Source organism: Aquarana catesbeiana, unplaced genomic scaffold, assembly GCF_042186555.1.
Source record: "Aquarana catesbeiana isolate 2022-GZ unplaced genomic scaffold, ASM4218655v1 unanchor1, whole genome shotgun sequence".
Lineage (NCBI taxonomy): Eukaryota > Metazoa > Chordata > Amphibia > Anura > Ranidae > Aquarana > Aquarana catesbeiana.
Genome location: NW_027362512.1, coordinates 88,740 through 104,607, shown reverse-complemented (window position 1 = coordinate 104,607; position 15,868 = coordinate 88,740). Strand labels below are relative to the sequence as shown.

Sequence of the window (15,868 nt, the reverse complement as noted above, 5' to 3'; positions counted from 1 at the left end):
TTACCCATGGTGATCGGGGTTAGCCAGTGGGTGTCTGCAGGATGGGATCTATCAGTTGCCCAACCACGACTGATGTTAAGGACTGTCCTAACCCTGCTAACAGTGTCGCCAGCATTACAGACTTTGCTGTTGCTCATGGCAACCCCATTGAACTCTTAATACTATCTGCTCCCAGTTGCCCAGGCACAGTCGGTGCCGTGCGACTTGTCCCTACAACTTCTGCAAGTATCAATATGCATGACAACCACAAGCAATGCCTGCAAGTTTAAGTACAGACAAGAAAGAGGGCACCAGCCAGTCTGGAAGCTTGGGGGCGGAGCCACGCCCCAGAGGAGACCCAGCATGCCTTGCTTGTGGAAAGAGAGAGGACCAAGATGGTGGATGGTACACGTGTGTACCCAGCATTAATCTGGTTGCCTGAAGTGCAATAGATGACACTAGTAGACACCGGTGTGTGGCTGAAACATTGAGGGGGATTCACCCTCGGGTTAATCGAGGGGATGGAGAGGCTGTCTGCTATGTCCTGGTTGCAGGAGACCCACCGTGGTGGTCAGTGCCTGGATCCAGTGTGGGCATTGCGACGAGTCGCTTACTAAGCTTAGCTGCTCACCTACAGCGTGGATCTGTGGTGCATAGAACAGCCACAGAAGTCTGGAATGGGCCAAAGAGTGGCTGCTAAAGGCAGGGTTAAGTCTGAGGATGGGGACTCCTCTGCAAAGGCAAGTAACATCGGGGAAGAAAGCTGGAAATCTGCCTCAGCTGGCAGCCTGGTCAGGGAGCTGGTACCTGTTAGTGCTGCCCAGCAGGTAACAGAAGCTGGTCCCAGAAGGCTGGCTGTGCCTGTTCAACCTGTCAGCCCCACCTGGAAGGAGCCAGTGCAGGAATACCGCTCGCCTTCAGGTGAGCCAGAGGGGAGCAGCAGTGGTAGAGCAATAGACTGGGGGTCCCCCAGACTGCAGGCAGAATTCGGGCCCATGGATGCTCATAGGAGGAATGAGTGGGGAGGCCCCCAGGAAGATGCAGAGGTGCTTTCCAAGGTGACAGATGCCAGATTCAGCTGGAAATGCGGAAGGATCCCTGAAGACCCCTATCTGTGTCCGACGGGGGTTCCAGGACCAACCCTCCATGACCAAGAACAGAAGTTCTGAGTACAGTCAGTGGGTAGTTGGGTCACCTAAGTCCTGTATCCTCCCTGGGAAAGGCAAGCTGAAGGAACTGCCAAGATTCTCCAGGTTCCAGAAGGATCTACAGTCCAGAGGACAGCAGTCGAGCGGGGCTTGGACTACCCTTATGTTCCCCAGGATATTATGGACACTATTGAGGAGTCCCGGGTCAAATGGGAGGAGGCCATGGTCTGGGAATTCATGCATGTCCCCAGGCCCCAGCAGGGACCTTAGTGTGAGGAGGCTTGGACACGGTTCCAGGATAATCAGCAAGAATGTCGGGTGGGAAGAGCCATTTATTTGGATAGAGTGGTGGTTGTGAAGGCTAGACAACCCACCAGAAGCCACTCCGCTGCTGTTAGAGGCAACATCAAGAGACCAATTCTCACTTCTACTTGTGAAGGAACTGAAGTGAGTTGTTCAGCTCACAAATTACAGAAATGGACAGCAAGGAGAGTACTGCCACCTCTGTTTGTTGCTTTCTTCACGGATTAGGCTGGGCTAACACCCTGATCCATTTGCAGATGGGATGTCCTGTTCCCCTGAAGAACTTTGGGTGAGAACTAGTGTCATGCTGTTGTTTTGGAGGGGCTACTGCTTCAAGAGACTCTTTTCATTTACAAAGTTTTCTGCCAGCAGAATCCTAACCCCTGCTAGTAGAATGTGTGTGTATAGATAGGACATTTGTGTGTTTAGGTACGAAAGTAGTGTTAGGATTGTATTTCCTCGGTTTCTATTTATTTTTAAGCTCAAGTGATATATTCTTGATTTTATACAATTTGCCGGGAGGGCTTCCCTTTTAGGGGGGGGGGGGGTGCTCCAGCTAAGATGTATGCCTTAATGTGTTTATATTGTTGTTTTGCTAGCTACAGTGACCTGTAGTTAGAATGTACATATTTAATTGTTTTTTGGGGAAAAAAGTGTATATTTGATAATGCTAATTTATTTGTAAAAAGCCCCTTTCCAAGTTGTTTCCCTATGCCCCTCCCTTATTTTTCTCATGGGATGCCCTGTATCTTTGAACTAGAACTGAACTAGAGGGTGGGAGTTAGGAGGGGCTGCCATGAATATTTTTGAGGCCTCAGCCAATCTCCAGTAGTAGGCAGGCAGGGGACTGAGTCCACCTCATAAATGGACATGAGCCACGCCAGCAGGGGCAGTCGGGTGGAAGATAGAGATGTGTTGGTGTTGAGGAGGCTGTCGGTGACCCTCAGGGGTGCCTCCTAGTCTGGGGGGGGTGTCCTTGATCCGGGGCTTGGATTCTGGAAGGATCCTGTCATAACACACGGGAGGAAGCCCCTCCTGGAAACACGGGAGCAAGAGAGGACAGAGTGAATAATCAACACTGTTGGGGACCAACAAGGGGGGAGACTGCCACATGTCTCCCTGAAGACAGTGGTGTGCTTAAGTCTTAATCATTCCCTGAGCGATCTCCTAAGAGGCATCCTGGTGGGCTGGTGAAGAGTCAGTCAAGTGGACTGTGAAGGAGACTGTATATAGACTGTATATAGGAAGATGTCCTTGAATAGGTATGGGCCAAACATCCCCCATTTCGGTTCACACCAGAACACCACCAACAGGCAAAAAGTTCTAGTGAACATGCAAACCCTACTAAAGTCTATGGGACATTAACATAAAAATTTAAAATGCTTATATGCAAGTTATTGCCATAAAAAGTATATGGGGGCCCGAGTAGTGCTCTAGGGGACATATATCAATGCAAAAAAAAAGTTTTTAAAACAATCGTTTTTTGAGAAGCAGTGATTTTAATGATGCTTAAAGTGAAACAATAAAAATGAAGTATTTCTTTCAATATCATGCCTGGGGGGTCCCTTTAGTCTACCTGTAAAGTGGTGAATCTGTGCGATGTCTAGAGCATGCCGCAGCAGTAATGACCTTTCTAAAAGGAAAAAATGTAATTTTAAACTTGCTCGCGGTTGTAATGTATTGCCGGCTCCCGGCAATATAGATTAAAAAAAATGGCATGGGGTCTCCCCCCAGTCCTTGCCTATATAACAGCTGTCAGAGCAAAGGGATAGCAGTCAGTGGGAGCCCTCCCATTTTAGTTTTTACTATTTTTCGGGTCCGTCGGGGCATCATGATTGACGATGATGTACATCGCGGGACACTTTTTTTTTTTTTCTTTTTTAATAAAGGAATTGTCAAAAAACTGTCTCTCTACCCAATACCCATTCAAATAGGGGGGAGCAAGATCTGGTGGATTCCAGATTCTGAAAAGCACCCCGCCTGCAGACCCCGACAACCACAGCCCAGGGTTGTCGGGAAGAGGCCCTTGTCCCCATCAACACAGTGCACCCACCCCCTCATGTTGAGGGCAAGCAGCCTGGTATGGTTCAGGGGGGGTGCTCGCTCATCCCCTCTCTTTCCTGGCCTGTCAGGCTGCATGCTCTGATAAGGGTCTGGTATGGATTTTAGGGGGACCCCACGGCAATTTAGAGTTCCCCTTAAAATCTAAGTTTTTTTATCATGTGATCAGCCGTGTCCAATCTGACAGACGTGAGTAGAGCCGATCGGCTGCTCTCCTGTCAGGGGGGTCTGCACTGATTATCAGTAAAGCCCTTCTGAGATTACCCACTTCAGACCACCAGGGATTTGCCACTAGGGATGAGCCCGATGTTCGAAAGCCATTAAACGCCATTAAAGTCTATGGGACGCTAACATGAAAAACCAAAAGTGCTAATTTTAAAGGCTTCTATGCAAGTTATTGCCATAAAAAGTGTTTGGGGACCTGGGTCTTGCCCCAGGGGACATGTATCAATGCAAAAAAAAGTTTTAGAAATGGCCGTTTTTTCAGGAGCAGTGATTTTAAGAATGCTTAAAGTGAAACAATAAAAATGTAATATTCCTTTAAATATTGTGCCTGGGGGGTGTCCTTAGTATGCCTGTAAAGAAGCCCATCTTTCCTGTATTTCGAACAGTACCACGGCAAAGACATTTCTTAAGGAAAAAATGTCATTTAAAACTGCTCACGGCTGTAATGAATTGTCGGATTCCGGCAATATAGATAAAAATCATTGAAAAGAAAAAACAGCATTGGTTCCCCCCCCTTAATCCATTACCAGGCCCTTTGGGTCTGGTATGAATATTAAGGAAAACCCTGCACCAAAATAAATACCAGACCCCTATCCGAGCACCTACCCGGCAGGCCGCAGGAAAAGGGGGGGACGAGAGAGCACCCCCCCAAGCCGTACCAGGCCACATGCCCTCAACATGGGGAGGGTGCTTTGGGGTCACCCCAAAGCACCTTGTCCCCATGTTGATGGGGGCGAGAGCTTCATCCCCACAACCCTTGCCTGGTGGTTGTGGGGGTCTGCGGGCGGGGGGCTTATCGGAATCTGGAAGACCCCTTTAACAAGGGGACCCCCAGATCCCGGCCCCCCTATGTGAATGGGTATCGGGTACATTGTACCCCTTCTCATTCACCAAAGAATTGTCAAAAAAAGTAAAAATGACAAGACAGTTTGGGACAAGTCCATAATTAAAAAATAAAAAAAATAGGTGTCCCGCGATGTAACTCCATCAATCACGCCGCCCGACGGACCGAGATGAAAATAGGGTGGGGGTGGGATCTGGGGATCCCCTTGTTAAAAGGGGCTTTCAGATTCCTATAAGCCCCCCTGCCCGCAGACCCCCACAACCACCGGGCAAGGGTTTTGATGATGAGGCCCTTGTCCTCATCAACATGGGGACAAGGTGCTTCATCAATACATAACAGCCGCAAGCAGTTTTTAAATTACATTTTTTCCTTTAGAAATGTCATTTTGCTGTGGTACTGTTCTAAACACAGGAAAGATGCGTTACTTTACAGGCATACTAAGGACACCTCCCAGCCACGATATTTAAAGAAATAATTCATTTTTATTGTTTCACTTTAAGCATTCTTAAAACCACTGCTCCTGAAAAAACAGTCATTTTTAAAACTTTTTGTTTGCATTGATACATGTCCCCTGGGGCAGGACCCAGGTTCCCAAACACTTTTTATGGCAATAACTTGCATATAAGCCTTTTAAAATGAGTACTTTTGATTTTTCATGTTCGTGTCCCATAAACTTTAACGGTGTTCGTACTAATATTTTGCCTGTTCGCAAGTTCTGGTGCGAACCGAACCGGTGGGTGTTCAGCTCATCCCTAATTGCCACCACTGGTGACCACCATGTATGCCACCCATGACCATCAGGGATGCCAATCTATGCTCAAAATCAATGCGAGTCAGTGCCCGCAAATGGTGTAAGTCAGTGCCCATCACTAATGCCTGCCAGTGCCTCCTTATCAGTGATGCTTATCAGTGCCACCTATCAGTGCCACTTATAAGTGCCAATTAGTGCCGCCTATCAATGCCCATCAGTGCTGCATACCAGTGCCACCTATCAGTGCCCATCAGTATTGCCTATCTGTGCTGCATATTGGTGCCCCTTATAAGTGCCACCTCATTGGTGCCACCTCATCAGTGCCCATCAGTACAGTCTCATCAGGGCCCATCAGTGAAGGAGACAACTTATTTACAAAATTTTATAACTGAAACAAAGAAAACATTTTTTTCCAAATTTTCTGTCTTTGTTGCACAAAAAATAAAAACCCCAGCAGTGATCAAATACCACCGAAAGAAAGCTCTATTTGTGGGAACAAAATGAAAAAAAATTTGTTAGGGTACAGTGTAGCATGACCACGCAATTGTCATTCAAAGTGCGACAGCGCTGAAAGCTGAAAATTGGCCTGGGCAGGAAGGGGGGAAAGTGTCTGGTATTGAAGTGGTTAATCGCCACTGGGTTTTTTCTTTTTTGCGATATAAGTAAAAAAAGAGCAAAAAATGTTGAAAAAAACAAAACACTTTATTTTCTTTTAAATCTTGCAAATGTAGCACCCTCTAGGAAGCTGTTGGGGCCTTTGAGGGAGCTACCCAGTCTGGGGGGGTGACCTTGGGCCTGGGCTCGGGTGCAGTCGGGACCACTTCCAAGTACATGTGGGAAGGACCTGGACCGGAGGCACAAGAGAGCAAGAAGACAGCGGGAGAGAGCACTACTGAAAGACTCCAGGGAGGACAAGGGGTCACAGCCAGGAGGGCTGGTCAGTGAGACACAGTTGGGAGAACTGGGGAGGCACACCTGAGAGGACTGGGAGATTGCAGTCATAGATGGGTGCAAAACCAGAAGAGTGGACTGTGGTGGAAGGGGCAGTGGAGTTGGGCAGCTGCAGCCAGGAGAACTGGCAGGGCCTAAAGAGGGCTTACTGGAATCAATCAAAACCAAATAGTGTAGTGCCACCAAAAACAATTAAATCCAGTCCAAACAACAAAATTCCACCGTTGTTCCACAACGGTGGAATTTTGTTATTTGGACTGGATTTAATTGTTTTTGGTGGCGCTACACTATATATTTGGTTTTGTATGATCTATTGAAAGTCACATGTGGATACACTCTAATGCCTCGTACACACGGTCGGACTTTGTTCGGACATTCCGACAACAAAATCCTAGGATTTTTTCCGACGGATGTTGGCTCAAACTTGTCTTGCATACACAAGGTCACACAAAGTTGTCGGAAAATCCGATCGTTCTAAACGCGGTGACGTAAAACACGTACGTCAAGACTATAAACGTGGCAGTGGCCAATAGCTTTCATCCCTTTATTTATTCTAAGCATGCGTGGCACTTTGTCCGTCGGATTTGTGTACACACGATCGGAATTTCCGACAATGGATTTTGTTGTCGGAAAATTTTATATCCTGCTCTCAAACTTTGTGGGTCGGAAAATCCGATGGAAAATGTGTGACGGAGCCTACACACGGTCGGAATTTCCGACAACAAAGTCCTATCACACATTTTCTGTCGGAAAATCCGACCGTGTGTACGGGGCATAAGTGGTGTTGGCAGCAATCACATTAAGCCTATTATAAGGCGAATTACATTGATTATTTAATTTGTATATTAATTTCACACATATATTGAATATTGTGCTGATTAAACAGTATATATTTTCACTATTACCGGGATCATTAGCCGTATGTTGGACAGCTAGCATCTGAACTTTCTCTACACTATAGGGGCCTGCGGTCCAAAAAAGGCAATTGCTAGGGCCTGGCTAAGTCAATGTCAGGCCTAACCACTTCATGATAGCTGTACCTGAGGATTAAAGGGGGAACGATGTGCTGGAGGAGAAAGACCTGAGGATTAAAGAGGAAGCAATGTGCTGGAGGAGAAAGACCTGAGGATTAAAGAGGAAGTGATGTGCAGGAGGAGAAAGACCTGAGGATTAAAGAGGAAGTGATGTGCAGGAGGAAGTTGAAGCAGTATTTACAGGGAGTGTACATAGTTGTCCCAAAACTAATTGCTTTGATTCACGCTGGGCATCTCATAATTTTTTCTAACCCCATCCAAGTTAATCCCCCTCAATAAAAATACAAGAAAACAAGTGTATGGACTGTTCAATGACTCGGGATGCTTGAGATCCCAAGATCTTTGAGATCCTGCTTGTCAAACAGGTGCAGAAAAATTGGGCCTCTTCTGCAATTGGGCCTCTTGTGGCTTATTAACACGGCCAGCACCAGAAAAAAAAAGGAGAAGCATGCCCCGCCTGCAGCGGATGTGCCATGTCCACGACCACCACTTTTCACAGTAGACACAGAGGTCGCTTGCCCTCTTTTAGTGGCCTGTGAGCATTTGCCTCTCCTTGTTGGACTTTCAGACATGAGGATTTTTGGGGGGGATTTTTATAACTTTTTATTATAGAGTATGGGATGGTAATATGGTACTTGGGTGCAATACATTTGTGCTTGGTGTACTATAAACCATTCTACTAGTTTTATTTATAAAAAAAAATAAAAATAAAATAAGGGTGCAGCAATTGTGCAGAATTTTTTTTTGCTGCTGCAAAAAAACTAAAATAAAATAAAATAAAATGTAAAAAAAATTAGGAAAACCAAAAAAAAAAAAAAAAAGTGGTGACGCAGAAGGCAAACTCCCTGTGACTCCGAAGATGGAACAGCAATTATGGAGACTTTTTTTTGCTGCTGCTGGAAAAAAAAATCAATAAGCCCAACAAAAAAAAAAGAAAAGGGGAACCACTGCTAAATGAGGAACACCTGCGACGCAGAAGGGGGGACTGCAATTATGCTCTAAATATTCTTAGTGCTGCTGCGCTACCAAAAAAAAAAAAAAAACAATGAAAAAAAAAAGTATACCACTTCTGTGCTAACACAGAAGGAATAACACTTGCGACACAGAAGGGGGAGTACTAATAATGCAGCAACAGAACCTGATACTGTAAAAAAAAAAAAAAAATTGTTAATGAAAAAAAAAAAAAAAAAAAAAAGGGATTAGTGGCGACACAGAAGTGTTATTCACACCAACACTTCATTAGCATCACAACTGTTATTCACACCGCATTACACTGTGTTATATACTCAGCAGTACACTGTGCTATATACTCCGCAGTACACTGTGCTATATATATACTTCGCAGTACACTGTGCTATATACTCCGCAGTACACTATGTACTCCGCCCTACACTGTGCTATATACTCCGCCCTACACTGTGCTATATACTCCGCCCTACACTGTGCTATATGCTCTGTAGTACACTGTTATATACTCTACACTACACTGACATATATACTCTACACTACACTGTCATATACAGTGCCTTGAAAATGTATTCATACCCCTTGAAACGTTCCACATTTTGTAATTTTACCACCAAAAACGTAAATTTATTTTATTGGGATTTTATGCGATCGACCAACACAAAGTGGCACATAATTGTGAAGTGGAAGGAAAATGATAAATGGTTTTCAACATGTTTTACAAATAAATATGTGAAAAGTGTGGCGTGCATTTGTATTCATCTCCCCTGAGTCAATACTTTGTAGAACCACCTTTCACTGCAAGTCTTTTTGGGGATGTCTCTACCAGCTTTGCACATCTAGAGTGACATTTTTGCCCATTCCTCTTTCCAAAATAGCTCAGGCTCTGTCAGATTGGTTGGAGAGCATCTGTGAACAGCAATTTTCAAGTCATGCCACAGTTACTCAATTGGATTTAGGTCTGGACTTTGACTGGGCCATTCTAACACATGAATATGCTTTGATCTAAACCATTCCATTGTAGCTCTGGCTGTATGTTCCAGCTGGATCTTTGTCCTGCTGGAAGGTGAACCTCCGCCCCAGTCTCAAGTCTTTTGCAGGGTCTAACAGGTTTTCTTCTAAGATTGCCCTGTATTTGGCTCCATCCATCTTCCCATCAACTCTGACCATTTTCCCTGTCCCTGCTGAAGAAAAGCATCCCCACAACATGATGCTGCCACCATGTTTTACGGTGGGGATAGTGTGTTCAGGGTGATGTGCAGTGTAGTTTTCCACCACACATAGTGTTTTGCTTTTAGGCCAAAAAGTTCAATTTTGGTCTCATCTGACCAGAGCACCTTCTTCCACATGTTTGCTGTGTCCCCCACATGGCTTCTCGCAAACAGGACTTCTTATGTCTTTCTTCCAACAATGGCTTTCTTCTTCCATAAAGGCCAGATTTGTGAAGTGCACGACTAATAGTTGTCCTGTGGACAGATTCTCCCACCTGAGCTGTTGATCTCTGCAGCTCCTCCTGAGTTACCATGGGCCTCTTGGCTGATTCTCTTATTAATGCTCTCCTTGCCTCACAGTTTAGGTGGATTGCCATGTCTTGGTAGGTTTGCAGTTGTGCCATACTCTTTCCACTTTCGGATGATGGATTGAACAGTGCTCTGTGAGATGTTCAAAGCTTGGGATATTTTTCTATAACCTAACCCTGCTTTACACTTCCCCACAACTTTATCCCTGACCGGTCTGGTGTGTTCCTTGGCCTTCATGTTGCTGTTTGTTCACTAAGATTCTCTAACAAACCTCTGAGAGCGTCACAGAACAGTTGTATTTATACTGAGAATAAATTACACACAGGTGGACTCTATTTACTAATTAAGTGACTTCTGAAGGCAGTTGGTTACACTAGATTTTAGTTAGGGGTAGCAGAGTAAAGGGGGCTGAATACAAATGCACGCCACACTTTTCACATCTTTATTTGTAAAAAATTCTGAAAAACATTTTCCTTCCACTTCACAATTATGTGCCACTTTGTGTTGGTCTATCACATAAAATCCCCAAAAAATACATTTGTTTTTAGTTGTAACATGACAAAATGTGCAACATTTCAAGGAGGTATGAATAATTTTTCAAGGCACTGTATGCTCTGCCTTATACCGTGTTATATACACTAAGCTGGCTGACCGTACACTACACAAAACACCACGTCTAATCTCCATTCATAAACACTATATACAGCCGCTGTGTAAGCAGCCTTATATAGTGTGGGGAGCTGACTTAGCCCCTGAGCTATGATTGGCCAAAGCCAGGGTCGTCTTTAAGGCAGGGCAAAAGGGGCAATTGTTATCATTGTTATGGGGCCCAAAACAGCTGGCTCATACTTGCCAACTATCCCAGTTTAAATTCCCTTGTCCCTTGAAGTTTTAGTCCCATGCTGTGTCCCTATAGCTCAGTGTGAAGTTCTGTTACTAATGCTGCTCAGCTCTGCACCATTGTCGTGTACAGGTGACTCAGCTGTACACCCTATGTTTACATGTAAATAACCGGCATTAATATGTAAATAGTGGCAGCATTAATATGTAAATAGCCGTGGATCGGAGACTTTGATATGTAAAAGAGGCAGCATTCAAATGTATATCATGCTCCCCTGAGGTCATATCCACCTTCATTTCTGCTGAATGCTGCCCACTTGGGAGGTAAAGGAGCATGCTTGAAAGTCCTGCCTTCAGCTGTGATCATTAGGCCTAACATCAGCCTGTTCTGCAAAGGTAAAAGAAATTGGAGGTGGAACCCTTTTTCAAAATAACATGATGCTACAGCACCGTGATTTTTGGTGCATGTGTATATGCTCCTATCACATTAGTGGTCAGTGTAAATCCCCATTTATATTGGTAATTGTTAAAAAAAAATCCAAACTTGCATTTGTGGTTCGTTTTGAATCCTCCCTTTAAATTGGTGGTGAGTGTAAATCCCCCCCTTACATTGGTGGCAAGTGTAGAAATCCCCCTTTATTGGTTGTTGATGTAAAATCCCCCATTACATTGGTTGTCAGGGTAAATTCTTAATTACATTGGTGATCAGTAGGGATGGGCTTTATGTTCGGGTCAAACAGCGAACAATTTGGGGTGTTCGCGGCAAATTCAAAAGCCGCGGAACACCCTTTAAAAGTCTATGGGAGAAATCAAAAGTGCTAATTTTAAAGGCTTATATGCATAGTATTGTCATAAAAAGTGTTTGGGGACCTGGGTCCTGCCACAGGGGACGTGTTCCAATGCAAAAAAAGTTTTTAAAACGTCCGTTTTTTCGGGAGCAGTGATTTTAATAATGCTTAAAGTAAAACAATAAAAGTGTAATATTCCTTTAAATTTTGTACCGGGGGGGGGTGTCTGCAGTATGCCTGTAAAGGGGCGCATGTTTCCTGTGTTTAGAACAGTCTGACAGCAAAACGACATTTCTAAAGGAAAAAAAGTCCTGTAAAACTACTATCACTGTAAAACTACTATTGCTACTATCACTACGAACTACTGTAAAACTGCTAGCGCCGGCTATAATGAATTGTCGTTTTTTTTTTTTTTATTTCGGCGCGGTGTGGTATGGCTATTAAGGGGAACCCTGCGCCAAAATTTACACATTTGTACCCCATTACCAATTCACATGGGGGGCGGGATCTGGGGGTCCCCTTGTTAAAGGGGACTTCCAGATTCCGATAAGTACCCCGCCCGCAGACCCCCACAACCACCGGGCAAGGTTTGTGGGGATGAGGCCCTTCTCCCCATCAACATGGGGACAAAGTGCTTTGGGGGCTACCCCAAAGAACCCTCCCAATGTTGAGGGCATGTGGCCTGGTACAGTTCAGGAGGGGGGGTGCTCTCTCGTTCCCCCCCCCTCTTTTTCCTGTGGCCTGCCAGGTTGCATGCTCGGATAAGGGTCTGGTATGGATTTTGAGGGTGACCCCCACCTTTTTTTTTTTTTTGGAGCGGGGTTCCCCTTAATATCCATACCAGACCTGAAGGGCCTGGTATGGAATTTAGGGGGACCCCCCACACATTTTTTTTTTCTTAAATTTTGGTTCTGGGTTCCCCTGTGGGGGAATCCCATGCCGTTTTTATCAATGAACTTTTATGTGTATTGCGGACCAACAATTCATTAAAGCCGGCACTAGCGATAGCAGTTTTACAGTAGTTAGTAGTGATAGTAATTTTACATGACCTTTTTTCCTTTAGAAACGTCATTTTGCTGTCAGACTGTTCTAAACATGGGACACATGTGCCCCTTTACAGGCATACTATAGACACCCCCAAGGTAGTAGTGATAGTAGCGATAGTAGTTTTACATTACTTTTTTTCCTTTAGAAACGTCATTTTGCTGTCAGACTGTTCTAAACATGGGAAACATGCGCCCCTTTACAGGCATACTATAGACACCCCCCAGGTACAAAATTTAAACGAATATTACACTTTTATTGTTTCACTTCAAGCATTATTAAAATCACTAATCCTGAAAAAACGGCCGTTTTTAAAACTTCTTTTTGCATTGATACATGGCCCCTGGGGCAGAACCCAGGTCCCCAAACACTTTTTATGACAATAACTTGCATATAAGCCTTTAAAATGAGCACTTTTGATTATGCATGTTCGTGTCCCATAGACTTTAACGGTGTTCGCATGTTCTAACAAATTTTTTGCCTGTTCGCATGTTCTGGATGCGAAACCGAACCGGGGTGTTCGGCTTATCCCTAGTGATCAGTGTACATTTCCCTTTACATTGGTGGTAAGTACAGAATTGCCCTTATACTGTTGGTCAGTGTAAATCCCCCTTTACATTGGTGGTCAGTGTAATTCAACCCTAACATTGGTGGTCAGTGTAGAAGTGTCACCTTACATTGGTGGTCAGTACAAATCTCCCTGACAATGGTTGTCAGTGTAAATTCACCCTTACATGGAGGTCATTGTATACTCTCCCATATACCTAATTACATTGGTGTCAGTGGAGAGATCCCTAATAGTATAGGTGGGTGGTGTAAAATCCCCCGTTACATGGTGGTCATTGTGAATTCCCCATTACATTTGTGGTCAGTGTAGAGTCCCCCACTATATACTTGCCAAAGATTTCCAGCTTTGCTCTACATGATTCAGAATTTGCAGAATCCCTTTCATCTGCAGCTTCTATGTGGGGTTTGCTATATTGGTAAAACAAGATACAAGTTGCAAACAAGGGTGAATTTGCACAGACACATCATTAGGGATTAGAAGGAAGATGATTTCTGCACACATGTGGAGCATCATTTTCTCACAAACAAACCACACTATGGAAGGTGTTTAGTTCTTAAAGGTAACTTTAGAACTACTCAGGAAAGGCAAACCTTTGAACTAAGAATGATAATTCTATTTGACACAAAAGATTATGGGCTAAATGTAGACCTTGTTTTTCTAAATCATTATCTAACAGTTTTAGGGCCCTTCTCTCCTCTGTGACTTTTGCTCTGATCCCCAGTCTATAACTTATCTCATTAACTATCCCAGTTTATTTACCATTGCTGTGTATGGTTGTGTTTTTCCCTCAGGGATTGTCTTACTTAACATTCTGCTAAAAATTTGTGTATTAGTACTGCCTGGACCTTGAAGACAGGGACACATCCTGAAAGCTTGCCCTCCAAATTTGGATGTTCGTGCAAATAAAAAAGTATGCACAGTACTCATCTGCTCTTTTTTCAAATGCAGAAATAAGGCTACAATTATGTCAAGCTTTCCTAAATTAAAATTTTTCAAATAAGTCACATCAGCTATAATAAGACCTCAAGGTGGCAATTTACCTGCATTCTGACCTCTGCTCCTGCAACCACTTTAGATTGCTGATTCAGCAATATACTTACAAGCTCAGTGCATGGCTTATCTTCAACCCTAAAGCGAAGTTCCAGACGTTTTTGTGTTTATTAAAAGTCAGAAGCTACAAAAAGTGTAGCGCCTGACTTTTAATAAACACAAATTTAAATGGCAAATAGACAGCGCCTGCTTCTCCTCTTTACCAACTCTCATTTAGGCTATACCCGTATTAAACTCTTGTATGTGTCTATAACCTTGGATGGATAAATATCACAGTGAATTTACATTACAGTACTTGCTTACGTGCATACTTATGTAAACCAAAATACAGTTAATGATACATCGTAGTATATAAAGTGACAATGATTAAAGTGCATACATAAATGGATATAAAGTGACAGTAATTAAAGTGCATAAAGTGATATAAGGACTTCATTGCTCTTATTAGTGCAAAAAAGAGAGTGCTGCAGTGCTCCGTGTGTCAAACAAAGTCAATACTTCCACTTGTCAATCATATTGTTATACAGTACCAAGGTGTGAGTGTCTTACTATATCCATTTTAATAAACACACACTCACCTATCCCATGGTCCAGCGATGCAGCCGCCTGACCCCTCAGCTCTCTCTCCCCGGTGCCGGCATTGCAAGTGTGGACACCTGACTGTGAAAGCTTGCGGCTTCCTCAATGGTCGGGCCTCCTCAATGGCCGGGCAATCTTCTGGAACCTGTGAGGTGTCCCAGAAGATTGCACGGAGGGAGGGGGAGAGGAGAACTTCTGCTCAAGCCACCTAGGCGGCCCGAGCAGAAGTGGGAGCAGGTACCTGTCAAAACTAGGTACCTGCTCCCCCCCCCAAAAAAAATGGCATGCCAAATGTGGCATTTAAGGGTTAAGGCGTGCGTAAAGCTGAGCTTCCACTTTTGGGTGGAACTCCGCTTTAAACCATAGATGTGTCTGTAAAAGATATTACAAATATATTACTGGATTGTAATAACATACCAAAAGTAAAATTTTGTTTATTTTAAACAATAGCGGCTTTTTTTTTTTTATATGTCGGCGTACACACTGTATGTATAATGACTACAGTTTATATATGCATAGTTTAATATATATAATTCCCCTCCACAGAAATTTTCTGTACACTAAGAGAAAAACGATTCTGGGGAATTGAAGAAACACAAGTACCATTCGATAAAGTTGTCCATTTTAAATGCCCAGAAAACTGGACCCTAGAAGGCTCAAGCTCTATCCAGTGCTTTCATTTTGGCTGGAGTTCAAACCCTCCAATCTGTAGAGGTACGTACATCCAATTAATGCATAGTGTACTGGAAACAAAAATTGTCCTTAACCTGGAAAATTCAAACTGTGATGAAAACTGCATAATCAGAATTAACCTTCAATGAAAATTGCATGAAACACTATGCGGCTCTTGTTGTATTATGTTGTGAGCTTGGATCTATCTTTAAGGCCTCCATATTAACCCTTTATATATTTTATATAGTTAAACAGGTTGGAAGACACATGTTCCTCAAGTTCAACTGATACAGAAAAAATATGCAAAATAGATGCTCCGCTAGTGAAAATTTTAATCGATTTATCAGGTGAAAAAGAAAAAAAAAAAAAAACTAAAGCAGAGTCCCATTGAGATTCATGTCCATAAATAACAAAGAGGTAACACCCGTGTGGATAGAGATAAGTTACAGAGAAGGAAATCTTGAGAAACACTGCCTAAGTGTTTTGGGTGACATTTACTTATCTTTTATAAAGAGTACTACACGATGGGAGCATTTCTTTTTATG

At 43.6% G+C, this 15,868-nt stretch overlaps 1 protein-coding gene across 1 annotated transcript in view; it reads left to right on the top strand.

The window, feature by feature from the left end:
• LOC141121033 (coagulation factor XIII B chain-like) overlaps positions 1-15,868 on the top strand; it is a gene marked incomplete at its 3' end in the record, with an annotated part of 197,140 nt that overhangs the window by 102,127 nt on the left and 79,145 nt on the right. Inside the window, 1 exon segment of the mRNA XM_073611056.1 lies at positions 15,198-15,365. Coding sequence (XP_073467157.1) covers positions 15,198-15,365 — 168 coding nt within the window.